Raw genomic sequence first — 18,526 nt, 5'->3', positions numbered from 1 at the left:
TTTTTAGAATACTTATTCCATTCACTGATTTATATTTATAAATCGAATGAAGAAAAAGAAAATGATATGAATCATATCTGCCTCTACAGCTAGAGAGACCTTTTGAAATAAAAGTTGGAGAGGTAAAGACCTCAAATAAATATTGCAAGTGACAGATCTTTTGGCCTGTCTCCTGCTGCTGCTCATGCGTTGAGATCACGGTGCCTTCTATCTGTCAATACACCCATCCCTCCCTTCTCATATCCCTACCATCTTCACATATTTACTCTCACTAGCAGATTGTTGTCTTGAAAGACACTTCAAGGTTCATATTTATTTTCCCTATGAGCTTATATATTGTTGATTATGTTCCCCGAGGGGCAAATAAAAAAAAATAATACCTTACATAAAATGGCATGAGGCCATTGGCAGTCACAAAATAAAAGAGAAAAATTTGCATTATTAAATCAAAATAGGTTTAGAGCTGCTTTATCTAAATTTGTTCAACTTTTTTTTATAAGAAATGCTTTGAAAAATGTCCAGCTAACCCCTATATTTTGTTTTATCAGTGCATGTGTCTCATTTGTCTGCAACATTGGTCCCTGATGAAAAGGATCCTAAAAAAAAAAAAAAAAGTGTAGACGGATGATGCTGCAGCAGAGTTGTACTGAGCACAGATGGGCACAGAGACAAAGTTATCCATGAGATACGTTATCTGTGGACAGCAGAGAAGAGACCACAGGACACAGCAGACAATCCCCTCCCAGCGACACACTGTTCACCGTGGTGCTGTCTGGAGGCAGTACAGACGTATCTGCTGCACCGCCACACTTTGAGGCAGTTTCCTGCCTCAGGGTCTGACATGCCTGAATTCACCCTGAGTACACAACCATTACAATAATTTTTGACTAATACATTATGTTATAACTTGTTTTAATTTGGAGAATAGAGTACTGCATCTATATTTTTACTACAGAATCTTGTATCATCAAAGATTCTTCACGTTTTAACTGGGTGAAAACTGAAGCAACTGCAGCTGCAGACATAAAACCTGTCGCATTTAAATTCCATATAGATGGGATATATGTATAGTCATTTATCTCAAAGGTCGAATCACTGAAAGCACATTTTTATTTTGAGGAACCAAGGACTTACATTTCAAATAAAATAGACCCTTTGAGGAAAAGCACATATGCCTGTTGTGGTTATAAGTAAGAAAGTTGAGTGACAGCAACTAATTAACAGTCTTATTTGTAAACGCTATGCTGCATTATGCTAAAATATAAATGAAACAAGAGACTGCATTTATGAGAGGCAGATCAAAGATACCAAACGCTGCTCATACCCTAACAACTGGGAAACAGTTAAGTTTACACACACAGACAGCAGAGAAGCAACTATTCTATAACATCAAATTCAGTCATATTTGTTTGATGATTATTTTCAAGCTATTTTTCCAATATCTTTTCCATTCTTTTTAAAACATTTTAATAGCATCACACCAATCTCTTGTTGTTTTACTGTTTACTACAACTACTGCAATGAGCTATCAGTGACGGTCTACAATTAAAAACATGTATTTTATATATGGCTTTGTGTAAAGATCAGCTCCTGTTGAGTCTTTCTGAATGTCTTCACTGAGCCTGTGGAGGACACAACTTCAGTAAGGCCCGTTTCATCAGGCACTGGGCAGGAAGGAGCGCTGCCAGTGTCCACTGTGCACAGAAATGCTCAGCAAAGAGGTCAAACTTGGCACCAAAAACACTGGATTCAGTGCTGGAAGTTGTGTAGAATTTGTGTTGAAGAGACATCTTGTGATAGCTGACAGCGCATCTTTAATAAATCTGGACAGGTGCAGCGCAACTGCGGCCTTGGCAGTGAGTTCAAAACCACTAAAGCCTGTTCGGTGTGTTTGGCTTATTTTTCTGATTGAGAGTCGCTGCCTTAAAAGCATACAAACTCATGAATCCTGTGGACACCCTGGAGGACAAATTTGCCCTAAAAAATAACTAAATGTTGGCATTGTTCAGGAACAAAGACATTTATGTTTGTGTCCTGTGCACAGAGCATAAGGATGGTGATGCAGTCCTTTTGGAAGAGTATGCAAAAGAGCTCATATGGGGGGAAAAGAAAAAAAGGATGTACAGGAAACTAAACATAAAAAAGTAAGCATGATAAGTGGCTGTCTGGGAATTGGGGACACAAGATAGTTTAATAGTAATTGCAAAGGGAGAGGATATTTGCACTGAAGGGTGGACAATGAATCATTAGGTTTGGGAATAATAAGAACACTGAGAGTTTGGCTTTTTGTAGATTATGAAAATATGCTGCTGTGCTTTGTTGCAAACTATGCCATTGTGAAATATAATTCTGCAGTGATGCGAATTCAACAAGAGATTCCTATAGAATTCTCTTACAAACATACAGAAGGTAAAGAAGTAAGGAATTTGTTGTAACAATGCTTCTTGGCAATAAGTCTTATACAGCTGGAAAGCTGTTTATTCCCCCTTTAAATGCTGCCACATTTGTAAGGAACATAGTTTTGTGGGTTGTGCCCATGAAAAATTAACCAAATCCTCTCTACCAATACCAAACAGCTTATTTTGCTGTTGACTCTTGTTTAGAGCTCCTGGTACCCCCAGTTGCTGCCCACCAGGTGCCAATCAGGAACTTAGGTACCATTGGCTGTCTTCTACAGATTTGCAGTCAAGGTTTGCAGGACGATATGGCTGACGGCTCTCTGCCCGGAAAATCAAGAACAGACTGAGCACAGCCAATCTCTGGTCTGAAAGGGCTGCCAGGAGGCCTGCCAAGACTGGCCTTCACTGTCAGGCCCGATTGTATTTGTGTCAGCAACACATGCACTGAAACCTGAACATGTGGAGGAATGTTACCTTCAGCAGTGAGTCCAGATTCCGCATACGGCAGTTGGGTCATAGGGTCAAAGTGTGGAAAACACTATGCTGAATACTGCACTGACAGAGTAACATCCTTAGGTGGAGGCAGTGTGATGGTGTAGGGTGGCAAATCCCTACCTGGAAAAACAAGGCTTGTCATCATTGGAGGCTATCTCAATCAGAATCAGAATCAGAATCAAAATCAGCTTTATTGGCCAGGTTCGAACATTGTCCAACAAGGAATTTGACTCCGGTTATTTCGCTCTTTGGTAGTAAAAAATAAACAATAAACAAATAAACAGTAAACAAATGTGGTCTTACTATGTACAGTATAAACATTTTAACATTTTAACATTTTAAGGTGCAGCAGTTTGAGGTAGTGATAAAAGAAGGACAGTTCTGAATAAAAATAAGAATAAGTATAAGTATAACCTATATACAATTTTAAAAGACAAATTATACAAAAAATACAAAAAATTATACAAAAGGAAGTACAAAAGTGAGAGGTACAGCAGAGTGAGGCAGACATGATTATTAAAGAGGGTGCTGGATGATTTTTATTGCACGTGTTTGGTTACTCTGAGACTTATTATTTGTGGGAGTTCATCAGAGCAACCGCTTGCAGGAAGAAACTGTCTTTGTGTCTGGAGGTTTTGGCGTACAGTGCTCTGTAGCGCCGTCCAGAGGGGAGGAGTTGGAACAGGCGGTGTCCCGGGTGTGAGGGGTCTGCAGAGATTCAACCTGCCTGTTTCCTGGTCCTGGACCGGTACAGGTCGTCGATAGGGAGGTTAGTCCCAACTATCCTCTCTGCAGTCCTGATGGTCCGTTGCAGTCTGTGCCTATCCAATGCAGAGAGATGTCAAGATTCTGCAACCAGTGGCGATCCCATATCTCCACAGTCTGAGACCGAACTCTATCCTCCAAGATGACAACGTTTGTCCCCACAGAGCTGGGTTTAACAGAGACAACCTCCTGAATGTGGGAGTGGAGAGGATGGAACGGCCTACCAGCAGGCCTGACCTCAACCCCATTTAACATTGTGGGATCAGCTTGTGTTGCTGTTCGTGCCAGAGTGACCAACCCAACCACGTTGGCTGACTTGCCACTGATGCTGGTTGAAGAACAATGCCATCCCACTGCAGTGTGAGCAGGCTGGTGTCCAGCATGAGGAGGAGGTGCCAGTCTGTTGTAGCTGTGTATCGTTGTTCCACACGATACTGATGTTCCTGTTTGTTAAATGGATACATTTTTAAATTGCCAATATTTGTTGTTTCTTCAAACTTCAATCACTCAATACACCAAACAAGTCAAAGTTGTTTGGCAGTGGCAGAGAAGATTTGGTAAATCTTTCAGTAGCAGTGTTTAATAATATTAAAATAAATTGATTAACATAGTCTCCTTATCTGGACTTACTAAACTCTACTCATTTAGACAGTCATTTAAATTTGAGGTAATAAGCAAGTTTAGGGTATTCTTCCTTAAATGTTGAATTTTTATTTTTATTTTTATTTTTAAAGCATTCTTACTGAAAGAAAATGGTGCCAGTGTCGCCACTAGAGGGGGACACACATTCATCCTTCAGACGCAGCTCTCGCACTACACTTAATGAAGACATTAATACTGGTCTGCCACATTTAAAAAAGTTGGCATTTGGTGTTGGTGTCTAGAGAACAGAGAAGCTGTACAGTAATGCAGACATACAGGGAATATTTGGCCTTTGTACCTCACAATTCTTACTGTAACCCATGTCAAATCTGAATTGTGAACTTTTAACAAAGTCCTGCCCACATGACCCTTACCAGTGCTGTATTTTAGCCAGAACCACCAAACCTAGTCACCAAGGTTGTGCTTCTATGTGTCTGATATCTGGGTTTGTTTCACAAATCAGATTTCATTTCAACAAATCTTCAGTTTCAAGTATGCAGTTTTGTTTATCTGTACTAACTACCGTAATAATAATGAAAAGAACTGTACTTTCTCTCGTAATTTTGACAGGAATGCCAAAATTATACATAAGCATTTCCCTGAGTAAATGTTGGTAATCTAGCCGACATACAGTACAGAGCAAAAGTTTGGACACACCTTCTCATTCATACAAATGGGGAAGTGTGTCCAAACCTTTGCTCTGTACTGTATAAGGGTGTGAAAAATCCCAGATCCACCAGCATAAAACTAACCTGTTCCCAGCAGAGACAAAGCTGGGACCAGATGTGTGGACCACAGTGTCAGCTCCCACTCATTCAGGTTCTGAACTTGGGTTTCCACTGAGAAGCTATTTCAGGGAAAACAAGCAGCCCCACGGGAGATATTAGGGTTCTCCTTTATGACCTTCCAGGATGAAGTCAGGGAGAGATGTCAACGGGTCACCACCCTCTGTCAGCAGGATTTGGGGGGTTTTGTAACTCCTCGGTCTAATGTCATGGAAATCCTGTAAAAAAAAAAGGAGAACTTTTTAAAGGGAATCTTGGGAAGAGGGTTTTTTCCACGGCAGATGTGCGAAACATACCGTACCATGCACACATTAGTTTCTAAGCAAAGTGATCTGGGCGTTTAAAACGTTCTAGAAAGGCAAATTAGTATTTGGTTTCTGTTGTCAGATATATGAGGAATTTATGAAATATCAAATGATGAAATTAAATTAGACCAAGCATACTGGATACTGAAGAAAGACATAAAAAAACACTACTGTTACCATTACACAGCACTTGACATACACACATCCAGGAAGATCATTTCTGTGAGGTCTAATGTTTCACCTTAATTCATTAGGTTTATTTTATTAGCCACCTGATGTAAAATGTTTTCAGCCACAAGAAATCTAAACAATCAGCGACCGGCTTCGTCACCCACGATGCACCACTGAGAGGCATCGCAGGTCCTTCCTCCCCGCTGCCATCAGACTATATAACCAGGCCTGCTCTCAGTAGCCAACAGACAATATGACAATAATATGTGCAATAACATAAGATGTGCAATATCTGCCAATCTACCTCACAACACTCCACCTGCTTTTCTGCACTGTTTAACTGTATATACTGTTCATATCCTGTTTATGCATATTTTATACGTATCTTTTGTATTTTTTATATATTTTTTATTTCTGACTTTTCAGTCTTTTTACCCCTCCCCTATATGTGTGCACTGCTGATAACAAATAAGTTTCCCCACTGAGGGAGAAAATAAAGGATATTCTATTCTATTCTATTTTATTCTATTCCAATAAATCTAAAATGTTATTATCAGGCAGTATGATATTGAGACAGAAATGACTTTTCTTCAACACACACATTTATTTCAAATATTCAAGTTTAAAATATTGTTCAGAATAATTGTGATATATAAGTGATACATAGCAAAGGTAAAGACAAAAAAAATTACATCACACATAAACATTATTCAATTTGATTTACTTTATTAACAGAGCATTTCAAACACAGTCAATTGTGCACTACTTTTAGGAAACGTAACAACACACATTTTGTATTTATTGAACATACACATTATGTGTTTAGCAATGAGGGTAAGATTTCAGACAGATGTTAGAAATTGCACAAATGCACCAAAGTAACCCCTCTTTTGGGGGTTGGGGAGCACGTCAAAGTACACAGTTCAGTCACTTCATAAATGTGTTTTGTAGTTGGAGACTACATGTCAGTTTGAGTACAGTGATTGCCTCGTTTACTAAGTTTCTTGCCTGGTTGCCCTTTTCATTTCATTTAAGTGAACAGAGGACAACGGGTCAAAGTTTTTCTCATAACTCGGGCTGAACAAAACGCTTTGCTTTCATGTTCTTTGTCATTTCATCATGGTGATCACATTCCTGCATGGACCCATCAAAGTAAATCTTTTAATACACTTTGACCTCTTTAAAAGAGGATTAAATTAACTTTCACAAGGTATAAACAACGTTTCAGTATTATTTGTTGTGAACAAACTGAAGGACACTTTTCCCAATTTCCAGAAGAGGGGCGGCTGCATATCACAAGCAGTAAGTGCTTTAACTGAACTTCGTTATATTTACAGTAAGGATAAATTGTCCACAGGATGTTACCCAGTTAAATCCCTCTCCAGGAGAGATACAGAGATATTTAATCCCCTGTGATTTCAAACTCACATGACACTGATTTCATGACTGCAAGCATTATAATGAGCAGATATTTAGCTGTGTATATGTTGTGAGTTATAATCCTCCAGACTGTACAGTATTTACTTCTGTATTGTAATAGTCCTTCTTGTTTTAATCTACAGTTCAGAGTTATAACAACTCATCTTTTAAAGAAATCCAAAAATTTGCAGACATCAGCCACAATCTGGACCTCACTGTTTTTGTACTACTAACTTTTTTATCATACTCTATACCCCGCCCTTATGGCACTATGTCCCGGATCTGATGGTTGCCAAGCAGCGTTGTCCCGAGGGCAGTGGCTGTGGCAGGCACAGGTCAGAATGCCCATGGCAGGCTTTCTGGTGGTTATGCCGTTGGGGCACTGGAACTCCACCACGACTGTTTTGGTCCTGTGGGGGGTACAGCAGTGGCCGTCTGTGCAGGAGCCACAGTAGCGAGGCTTGTATGTTTGGACACTGGTGCAGTTTTTATAGGAGAGGTGAACAGCTTCTTCACTCCTCACCATCCTCTGGCACCTACTCCCTTTCAACTGGAAGAAAAAGATGTAATTATACAATTAATCTGTGTATCTCTGCGGTATTCTGAATATAAATAATCTGACATTAAGAAACCTATGTACCTTTGGTGCAAGATGTTTCAGCTGTTCCTGATGGTTGTTGCAGGGTCTGATCATACACAGACGACTCTGCTTTACCATCTCACACTGACTGTTCTTGTTTGTGACTCTGGTGGACACCCCCATGCCACACGTCTGAGAGCATGCCCCCCACTCTGTGGTCTGCTCGATGCAGTTAAGGCTGGGGTTCCAACCGTCAAAGCTCACAGTTTCCTCTCGACGAAAGGCTGAAAACACATGAAGGATCAGACAGTTACAGTAGCTGGGCTGGCTGGGAGATGACCTCATATACGTTGACCTCTAAATATTCAAAGAAAGGCACCTTCAATCTTCTTGACATATAAATATACTCAGATTTTACAAAATGAGTTGATTTTAGAAAACAACATTGTTTGTTGTTTTTATTTAGTTTTTGCCATCTCTTCCTTCCTTTGTATGATTCCCTCTTTATTTTTCTCCCTGGGCTCCTGCTGCCTTAACAGGTCAGAGAAATGTACCTACAGGACTGTCTCAGAAAATTAGAATATTGTGATTTTCTGTAATGCAATTACAAAAACAAAAATGTTGTACATTCTGGATTAATTACAAATCAACTGAAATATTGCCAGCCTTTTATTATTTTAATATTGCTGATCATGGTTTACAGCTTAAGAAAACTCAAATATCCTATCTCAAAAAATTAGAATATTCTGGGAATCTGAAACTTAAACTGTAAACCATAATCAGCAATATTAAAATAATAAAAGGCTTGCAATATTTCAGTTGATTTGTAATGAATCCAGAATGTATGACATTTTTGTTTTTTTAATTGCATTACAGAAAATAAAGAACTTTATCACAAGATTCTAATTTTCTGAGACAGTCCTATAATCTTGTGCCCCGCACTGCAGTGACAGTAACGTCAAACAGGAAGTGACGTGTGTATTTGTAAACACAGTCCATCACAGTGCATCCACTCACCTGCCATTGCAAAGCCACCCAGTGTGCTGGCCTCAGCACGAGGGCGGCACACCCATTTCTCGCAGCACTCTCCGGGCACCTGGACCTTGCGTGGGACGGGGCAATCAGGACCAGGCAGCATCACGTCTAAGTTGCAGCGTGGCACACATAATATCTGGCCGTCGTTGCACGTACACTTGTACTTACAGCTGGGGAAGAAGGTCTGGCCACTTTGATAGACAGACTTGTCCAAAACGCACACATTACGCATGTTAACTGGAGGGAAGCCACAAAAAAAGGGAGAAGGCATTAAGATTTGAGTAGAAGCAAGAAATAGAAGTCTCAAATATGAATACGACAGCAGCCCACTCACCAGCGCAGATGCCCGTCCTCTTGTGGATGTTGGCTGAGTAGTCACACTCCAGGCCTTTCCGAGTGTCACAGGGATTCATCTCAGAGCAGACCTGTCCTTTCTGAGCGGCGCAAACCAGACAGCAGGCACAGTCGTCCAAGATCAAGGGAACTCCAGGATGGCACCTGGGGGGCTCTTGAGGGCATTGGCATCTCCGGGGGCACACCTGGGACCAAGCTGATGTAAAAACCTGTGCGGGAAAAAAAACGGCTTGTTTCACATGATGGAAGATTTAATAATCATACGTTTCAGGCTGTGAACAAGTGAGATTAAATATTTACACTGAATTACTAAATAAATCATGCTATAAATGCTGTTAGTTTACTTACAGTTACCTTCTTTATTAAGGTCATGTTTGCTGTGGTTAAATTGTGCGCAATTAAGTTTTTCACTTTATACATTTAAGCAAGAAATTAAGCTATAATTTAATTAGTGATTAACTTTTTGATTTAACTTGCAGAGAAAACACGCATGCACGCACGCACGCGCACGCACGCGCACGCACGCGCACGCACGCACGCACACACACACACACACACACACACACACTAGAGTACTGCAAGTGTTACCTGACATTACATTTTTTATGATTTTTTTTATGATTTTAATTTAATTAAAACAGAAAGTTTAGCAAGGACTGCAATGCTTACCTGTGCCGTGAAGAAGAAAAGAAATACACCTCTTTGTAAGAGATTTTCCATCTTTTTGTTAGTTCAGTAAAAAAACAAAACAAAACAAAAAATATATATAATATATCTATATATATAATATTTACATACAGTTTAAGACAAGTTAAATTGTCTATAGTTAAGAGGAGTTGATTTGAGTCCTGCAGTTCAGGGTCCCGTCTGTGGTGTAGCAGAAGGTTGTTCTCTCTTTGTCGTTCTGGCTGGACACTCAGGAGAGGAGGACCTTTATATAAAGCAGAGTTGCCTGCTGGCACCATGACAACAAAAAAGGAAGGAATGCTGGAGAAATCACACAGACCTGAATGAAGATGGGAGTCACATTTCATTGTGAGATCCTTTCAAAGAGGTTGCCACAAACATGACAGGCTTCTCTCTGTACATGTTTCCATGAAATGAAAGAAAAAAATCCTCTGATTATTAATACTGTACACTGTTGCCAATATGGTTGGGATATTTTTTTTGTACATCCTTTCATGAAAGGATTGCAAATGAAAAGAGGAGTGTTTCTGAAACAAGTATATTTCAACTTTATGGGCAGCCATGTGTATACATATACATTGTATTCAAGTCAAAATTAATCAAAGCAAATGATGTACTTGTTCAAACATATTAGTAAACAGTAAATCATTCACTTTAGACCTGTACCTCATTTTGAGGATTCCTTATTTTTTTTATTTTATGTATCCTGTTGAATCCCTCATTTTTAAACCCTCTGACCCTTCGTTATAAACCCTACCTGGGAGGCCACCGGGAGAAACCACTTTACTCCCTGTGGAATTGTTTGTACTTCCTTAAATAGCTGCAGTGTGGAAACTCTTGACCATCAGGAGCTCAAAACAGTGTCAACACATCTGGTCAGTGATGTCTGGGAGTGACTACAGGTTTTCTCTATTATACTCTTTTTGCATCAGTACTTATGTATTTATTAAGCTATGTTTAAAAAAAAAGTAGAGGGGGATACTCCATGAAAGCCAGTTTGAAAAGATTTTGGGGCTCAGATGACGAATAATTACAGACATTACTAATGTTTCCTTCAGACTGTCAAAATAAATGAATAAACAATAGCTTTATATGTCTCAGGCTGTGTTTTAAAATGATGATAACATTTCTATTCCTGCATTCATATTCAGGACCTGCAGTGTAGGAGCAGAATATGGTACTCATCTCAGTTTCCACAGCAGAGTCCAGTGTCTACAATGGAGGAAGGTAGAAGCTTCAGTTCTCAAGAGTAGATTATTGATGATCCAGGTCAGTAAAGGTGCCTCACTCTTTTGCCTAAAACGCAAAACTCTGATTCTGTGAAAGCCATAATATGTCGTAATTACAAAAAAGATATTTGTGTGCGTTTTAGGATTTGTATTCTTTGATACTTTTCTGCATAAACACCAAGACTCCGAGTGGCATACATATGACAGGTTGTGCAAACACTTCTACTGTAAGTAGAAATGTTGACAATCTGTTCTCAAAATGGATGGAAACAACATAATCTATGCTGGCCTCTTTCTCAGATTAGACTATTTGTTATTCTTGTTTTGTACAGTATGTTTACATGAGGTGTAATTTTGGTTAATGGAACAAAAAGTATTCTGAATATTTCTGCAGTACATTTTGGATCCAGTTAAACCAGCATTGCCATCATTTTTTATTTATTTTTTGCATCAATCTGTTATCCTTGTAGAAGAAAGCAGGCTAGATTTTGTAAAGTTCAAAGTAAACCTAACCAGCTAACATCAATTTTGTTAGGGCTGGCCAAGCTAGCACTACACCATACTGCGAGAAGGGGAAGCTAAACAGCAAAGGTGACAAATCAGGACTAGAATCCAAGGATTAAAGTCCATTTAACTGAGTTACGCAGAGCCCAGCTTCAAGGTTTTTGAAAAAAAAGTTAGTTTCTGACCTCAAAAATTGTAAACAAAAAAAATCAAAAACTGGCTCTGTTGTTAAATAAAAAGAGCAGAAACACATGACCAAACCAGGTAAGATTATTCAGAATTATTGTCACCTTACATTTCACAGACACCTTACACGTCGCTATAACAATGATTTAGGTTCAGTAGAGTGAAGTTTCTAACATATGTAACTCATGCTCCTCATCACACTCGTGTTCTGGATAGCATTTACATGTAGGCTCCAGCTCATGCTTCTTCCAACCATTCCTAATACTTCAAAAACTCAGTATGGTCTGGCTGTCCATTCACAATGTGCTGTCTTCTGTAGATGTGAGGTTCAGACACAGTCTCTGAAAACTGTAACCTGTGATTCCAGTGAACGATCCTTGATTCCTTGAAACCTTGATTCAGTGCTGTTCAAACACTTTTGCCAGTGGACGTTGAAGAATGTCAAACTTTACAAGTTGGTCGTATTTGCCTGGTATGTGTGGATTTAGGCTTCTGTACCTCAATATTTTCCTGCCTTTTTTCTGCTGTTGAGAGGGAGAAAAACTGTTTTTCAAGACATTGCATCATATATAATGTGGGTTGCTGATAAAGATGCTTTGACTATCCAATGTTTTATCTCCCATATCTACATTGTAGTGATTTTCTTGATTGGATTAGTAAGTAGGCAATTAAGATGGCAATGCTCAAGTAAATAGCCTATCAATCATTTCCAATTATCCTTCACTTCCATGAGAGCAGGATCCCATCTACAGTATCTCTAACAGCTTCCACTCTCTGAAACCAGTTGACTGACTGCAGGAAAACAACTCGTTCGTCACAGCATACCCCACTTCAACAGAGAACCAAGTGCGCCAATGTGTGATATGTTTCAGGAGTGAGGTGAGAAGTATGTGGATGTACATTCATGGTATCTGTGAAATATTTTTGCTGTACATGAAGGACGGAGAACCTGCGGAAGATTGAATATAGGAGGGGGCGCAGAGATGACATAAAAGAGGGAGCTGGGTTCTGAAAAAGGGTGGTGGGGGAACAGGTGAAAGAAAGCCAGAATGGACTTTTTATCTTCGGAGAGGACATTTCTCTCTGTCTGCCTGGTTTCCAGGTGTTCTCTGACTCAGCTGTAGCTGTTGGGGTTGTGCACTTTGTTTCATTTTCATTCAAAATTCTCTTCACCTCCTGAACACACATTGTCCTCATGTGGCAGGAAACATTACAGAATACCTTCAAAACAAGGTCTGACACAGTCTTACCTAAACAAAGAAAGATCACGCTGTCCAAACATTTTTCAGCTGGCCCTAGTAGCCGTGGATGTTGGCTTCTGGTGCGGTGCTTCACGACTCTTTCCATGTGGCCTCTGCTGACTTTACAATGACAATCCAGCATCATTCTGCAACAAAGACATATAGCTTTGCTTGTGGTCCTCAGTCTGAGTGGCACAGTGCGAGGAGGATTAGGTTTCTTTGTTCTGCTTCCTATGAAGGATCATTCTTTTCACATGTTTTACTGATTTGAGCTGTCTTGTTTTATGTTTGTTCTTGGTTAGTTTTTATGAGTTGAAGTTGGAGTCTGCATTCGTTTTTGGACTTTTACTTTGTAAAAAGAAAAACAAAACAACTTTTATAGTTTCTAAAGTTTTACAATATCATAAACACAGGCCTAAAAAGTCATTGTGGGTTGAAATGTAACAGCATTCACCACCTCAAAGTCTTATGGATCCAAAGATGAACCTCTGTAAAAAAGTTACATTTTTGCTATGAAAAACTATGAACAGATTCTCAGCCGGTGAATGATGTCATTATAGGCACAGACTGTTATTTGTAATAAATGAGTCTGGCTTGAAGCATTACATACACAACATGCTGTCTTCCAGTACGGTTTAGGTTTCCAGCATTGTGTGTGTGCTCACTGACGACACATCTGAGATCATTTGTCAAATATGTGGTGATAAATAAAACAAAGTTCCAGATTTTACTGGTCTGCACACCAGTCAGACATTCAAGATATGCCTAGTGCACCACATCCATCACTGTCTTCTGCCTTTGTCTTTCTATACTTCACTGTCAGTGATTTGAGTCTTCTGACAGAATCAGTCTCACGTCTCAATAGAGTTTGTTAGATCAGACTGGCAAGCAGGCTGGTGAAGGACACATTCGCTCTCATTCTCATACATGCTCAAGAAAACTTACATCTGCTGCAAGATCAAAATGCATTTAAAAAAAAGGGTTATTTTTGACAATCTGGGCACTGACCCACCATTTTTATGCAGACAGACAAAAATATATGCTAGAAAAACAAGCTATGACTTTAAATAAAAGTTGTAAAACGCCTTCCACATTTCAGATATGTAGCTATGCCAAAAAAATCACCACATCCTCTAAATCTTGAAAATCCTCTTGAAAAGTAAAAGAATTACAAAAGACTCAAATGACCTTGGTACATGCACTTGGATTTCCACAACCTTTTGAAGAAATCTTTTATTGCACCTGTAGATACCCTGATCATGTCTTCACTCCTACTGTAGATGTAACGCTGAATCGTAAGCCTTTACATGAAAACAGCTTTAGAAACATTGATTGATTATGTGAAAATGTGAGGAAAACTATGCTTAATGAAATGAGACTAAATGAAGTATTGTTCCAGTGCGCAAAATCCTGCAGGCTACCTAAGTAAATGTCATGGAACTGATCTGATTAACATACCGTACATCAATGTGACCATTTCTTCTGCTAAGTTCAGCTTACCCTGTAGGATATGTTGGTAAACTTTGAAACCATTATATCCTTGATGATGGCAGGTTTTTCAGGCCTTGAGGCAGCAAAGATAGCCAGAATAATGAAGCTCCCCCCAGTCTGCCAGTCCCAGTGGTGTCTTCAAGCATGTAGCTGTTACACGTGGATCTTCTTTGGATTTTGCTGTTGGGGTCATCTTATCTGGTGCCCTTATTCTAGGGACAGTATCAACAGTTCTAAATGGTCTATACGTAATTTGCCAAACTGTGGATTGATTGAGCCTAAACACCGTTAGATTACTTTGTATCCCTTTCCAGCCTTATCGTGACCAACTAGTCCTGATCATGTTTTCAGATCTACAATATATATCAAATTTTAGTTTGGCTTTTTATGAATTTCCTTTAACAGCGGAGCCCTTCTTAGTTCTCCACTTTGGATCTAACAGTGATGGATGGTGTGATCTGACACTGGGGTATGTTGAACTTGGAGTTTACTTTGAATCTCTTTGGAGGTTGTTCTGGTCTCTTTGGTTATTATTTGTATTATTCCTCGCTTCAATTTGTTGTCAATTTTCCTCTTTTGGTCATGTTCAGGGAGGTTGGCTACAGTTCTGTGGAACTAAACTTCTGAATTAAATTTCCAACTGAAGTCAGAGGGACATCGGGCTGCATGGAGATGGTCTTCTCGCTTATATCTTAAGCATTTCTTGTTTATAATTTTCTTTAAGATTTCCTACAGAAAACTCCATGTCCATGTTCAGTGTGGTGCACGCAACATTACCAAACAGAAGAGTGACAACTTTTCACCCTTTTTAAATAGTTTGACTGACTGCAAGACTAGAGACACCTGTGATGCTCAGGGCACACATTAGTTTAACATTTTGCTATGGTCAAAATATTTAAAAAATATATATATTCCACCTACCAACTAATGTGTCCAGACCAGTGTCATTAGTTGAGTTTTTCTTCTTTTCTCATAGTTTTTTTTGTCTTAAATGGAAGGGTATTAATACATTTGCCCACATATGTAAAATAATATGTTTCAAAAGATTTTAGCAACATTTCCTCAAAGTTTTTATTTCACATTCTATCTGTATGGATGAATTAATAAGTATTAAACAATACACACTGGAAACAGTAATCTGTATTCATGTATAATCCTATGTACACACATCAACAATCATTTTGTCTGTTTGTTTGAAATAAATGAAGGAATTTAAACACCAGGGACCAGTACGTTTGATCAGTAAAACTCCACTCAAACAGCTTGAATAACTGCATTTTTGCAATATTTAGAGATATTGTTCAAATGTTTTTGGTTTCAGGCCATTAAATATCGGTTTCTTCTCCTCTTTTTGAGGTATGCGACTCCACAGGATACTGTTACTAGATTACACATGGCATATACTACAAGGAATTTCAATCTTACTTGATTTGTGTGTTTTGCAAGTTTTAAAACATCAGCGTGGTCGTTACGACTCGGGAGTTAAAGCATTGCAGATGTTGCCTCGTCCCTTGAGATAGTTTGTATTTTACTGGGTTAGTATTTTGTGCTTTAGTGGGGTTCCAGTAGAACTAAAATGCCCTGATCAAAGTGACGCGTTGACCCTAGAGTTGGATAATTTGCTCAACATAATATAAAGTAGATACTGTAGGTATGTGTATGATAAATGTCCTTCTGCTAACATCTAGAAAAGTAGTTGTTTTTCTTTCACTCTAACTGTTTGAACCATTTCTCTATTCTTCTCTTCCCCATGCACACATGTCGGTATAAAATACAGCGACAAAATGCTCTGCAGCCACTTGTGTATTATGTTGAGTGGTCATTATTTCACTTTTTTTGCCAAATAGCAGTCAGTGGAAACAACAACTTGGGAGGCCACCGCAAATCTCTCACACAGGGTTTATTTGCTGTACGCCACTGTTCATGAGCTGAATCCCTGGGACAGAAGCAACTGTCTCTTCTGCTGGGTGGCAAAGGATGGACCTGTACGCAACATGGAGTTTTCCACTAATAAAACACGTAAAATGGGAAAACCTCAAGGTGCATTTCGACAGGACGTGAGAAGACTTTATGTTGAGCCAAAGAAGATGAAGAAGAGAGACCTCTGAGAAATAGGAGGGATTATCTGAGCAGCATGCAACACTGTAAGAGATTTTCCTGTGGCAGTAACAGAATGGGTAAACATTTGTTAATGTTTCTGAATGAAATCAGACTAGACCATTTTTGAGAGGTCAACAAACGTAAATACTCAGATGGCATCAATATTTTTCACATATAGTACAATATACACAAAAGTTCCTCAATTGTTAACAGGAGTCAAGTCATAGGATTACCTCAAATTTGTAATTAGTGGATTCAGTAATATTCCAGTGCATAAAAAGCTTGTAGAGTGGACCACTAGTAATAATCACTATAATGAAGTAAAAAAGGAGGTCATGGCCACCTAAGAGTTTTTCTTAGATTTTCAGATTATTATTTTGCTGTCCTGTTTTATTACAGTCCCGTCTTATCTCCTTGTGCTTTTTTGCTTTTGTTTAATTCTGCCTTATTTTTTTGAATATATAATTTTGTTTACATTTTTCCTCTCTGTCTACCATATCCATGAATCTGTATGAGTCTATTACATTTTGCATGTTTGCTCATGAGTTTATAATCAATAAGTCGCATTAGACTGTGTTTTTATCTCTGCAAAGATGCCTATATACTGGCTGTCCAAAGGTATTTTTTAATGCACTTTTTGGAAATTCAGCATTTTTTAAAACTGCACACCACAAATGAACTGAGCAAACCAAAATGCACCTGAGCTACTACAATTAGGAATAGGTGAAGGTCCTCCACCACCTGGAGCCAGTATAACACCTGAATCAGACCTGCAGCTCCTCTAATGCCAGAAAAAGGGGTATAATGAAAGTTCGAATAGCTCTCAAATTGGATAAAGTAATTCATCTGATCAATGACATTGAGATGCTACTTACAGTACCTTTTACTGCCCATGGAGATCATCATATTACTTCTCGGTCACCTGCTGCAGAGTTGGACAACATCTCTGCTCTACAGTATGACCAGTGACATAGAGCACATGTCACCAGGCACATGGACATACTTTATCAGTTTAGGATGAAAAATAATCTATATGATAATTACATGTTTTCAAAACATGACTTGAAAAGAAAGAAAATAAATAACATATGTTTAGTTATATGTTTTGGGTTTTTATGACTGATATTCACAATTAAATTTACAATAACCTGAACTTGAAAAGTGCTATATAAATAAAGTTTGATTTGATTTGATATGATATAGGTAATGAACATTCTAAATATCTACAAAAATATAAGATAAAAAAACCCCTGTTTTAGATATGTACAACCACATTGTTCCTTGTCTTGAGCTCCAGTTTTAACATTGAACCAGATACTGTGTACTTCATGGGATTGAAGAATTATTTACAATGTTAGTGCAAATTTCCAGGACTTTAACTGGTCCCATCAATCAACAGTATTAAAAGTAGAGATAAAACATGTGAAAAAATACAAAGTATATAGATTTTAAATATTATTATGCATTATGTATTTACTTTGAACATAAGAAAACACCTCAGCAATTTATTAAAATACAACATTGGCATTTCCTCATGAACTCCCCACCACCCACCCCAACCAACATAGTCACCAAGTTGGACTGAAAATAGATGGAAGAAAGTTAATGTAAAGATGTATTTCATGTTGAATGTCAAGTGTTTAATTAAGACGTGAAATCATTTCAGTGCATAAAAAAAAACACAGATTACAAATATAGTATAGTTCACAATTCCAGCTTGTGTCTTCTTGATATTATCCTGATCCTGTATCGGCGTCTACTTGCTGGAGTGAGGAATTTTTTCAACAGTCTCTATAAAGATGGCTTCTTTTCTGTTTTGAAGTTGTCACTTGAAGTGATGACATCTTCTAGGTTTGGGATCTCCAGTAGTAGAGCCCCCTCATCTGGAATAATGAGGTCCTTTTTGATGATCTCCTGAAGTTGATTATATTCTTTAACGTCCTCACATTTGTTATGATCTGAGATTGCATTGTCAGTGTTCTTGTTTTGTTGTTGTTTGGATAATGACTCTGTTTTGTTGATCTTTACTGGCTCAGAAATCCCATTTGGTGGTGAGACTAATGTTTCTTTCTATTTTGTTTTTTTAGTTTTTTTTTTAGTTTTCTGGAAATTACTTCCTCGGATTGAGTAACTTCTTC

General features: G+C 38.5%; 1 protein-coding gene across 1 annotated transcript; it reads right to left on the bottom strand.

The window, feature by feature from the left end:
• Positions 1-6,313: 6,313 nt before the first annotated feature.
• LOC133440942 (CCN family member 3-like) lies at positions 6,314-9,846 on the bottom strand. The gene is made up of 5 exons (XM_061718286.1): positions 9,620-9,846; positions 8,931-9,159; positions 8,579-8,833; positions 7,622-7,845; positions 6,314-7,531 (listed from the first exon to the last, which is right to left on the bottom strand). The coding sequence occupies exons 1-5, from the start codon at positions 9,668-9,670 to the stop codon at positions 7,223-7,225; spliced, it is 1,068 nt and encodes a 355-aa protein (XP_061574270.1). The 5' UTR covers positions 9,671-9,846; the 3' UTR covers positions 6,314-7,222.
• Positions 9,847-18,526: the final 8,680 nt, after the last annotated feature.

The sequence above is a fragment of the Cololabis saira genome, chromosome 3 (genome assembly GCF_033807715.1).
Source record: "Cololabis saira isolate AMF1-May2022 chromosome 3, fColSai1.1, whole genome shotgun sequence".
Taxonomy (NCBI): domain Eukaryota; kingdom Metazoa; phylum Chordata; class Actinopteri; order Beloniformes; family Belonidae; genus Cololabis; species Cololabis saira.
This window is presented reverse-complemented; position numbering and strand designations above follow the sequence as displayed.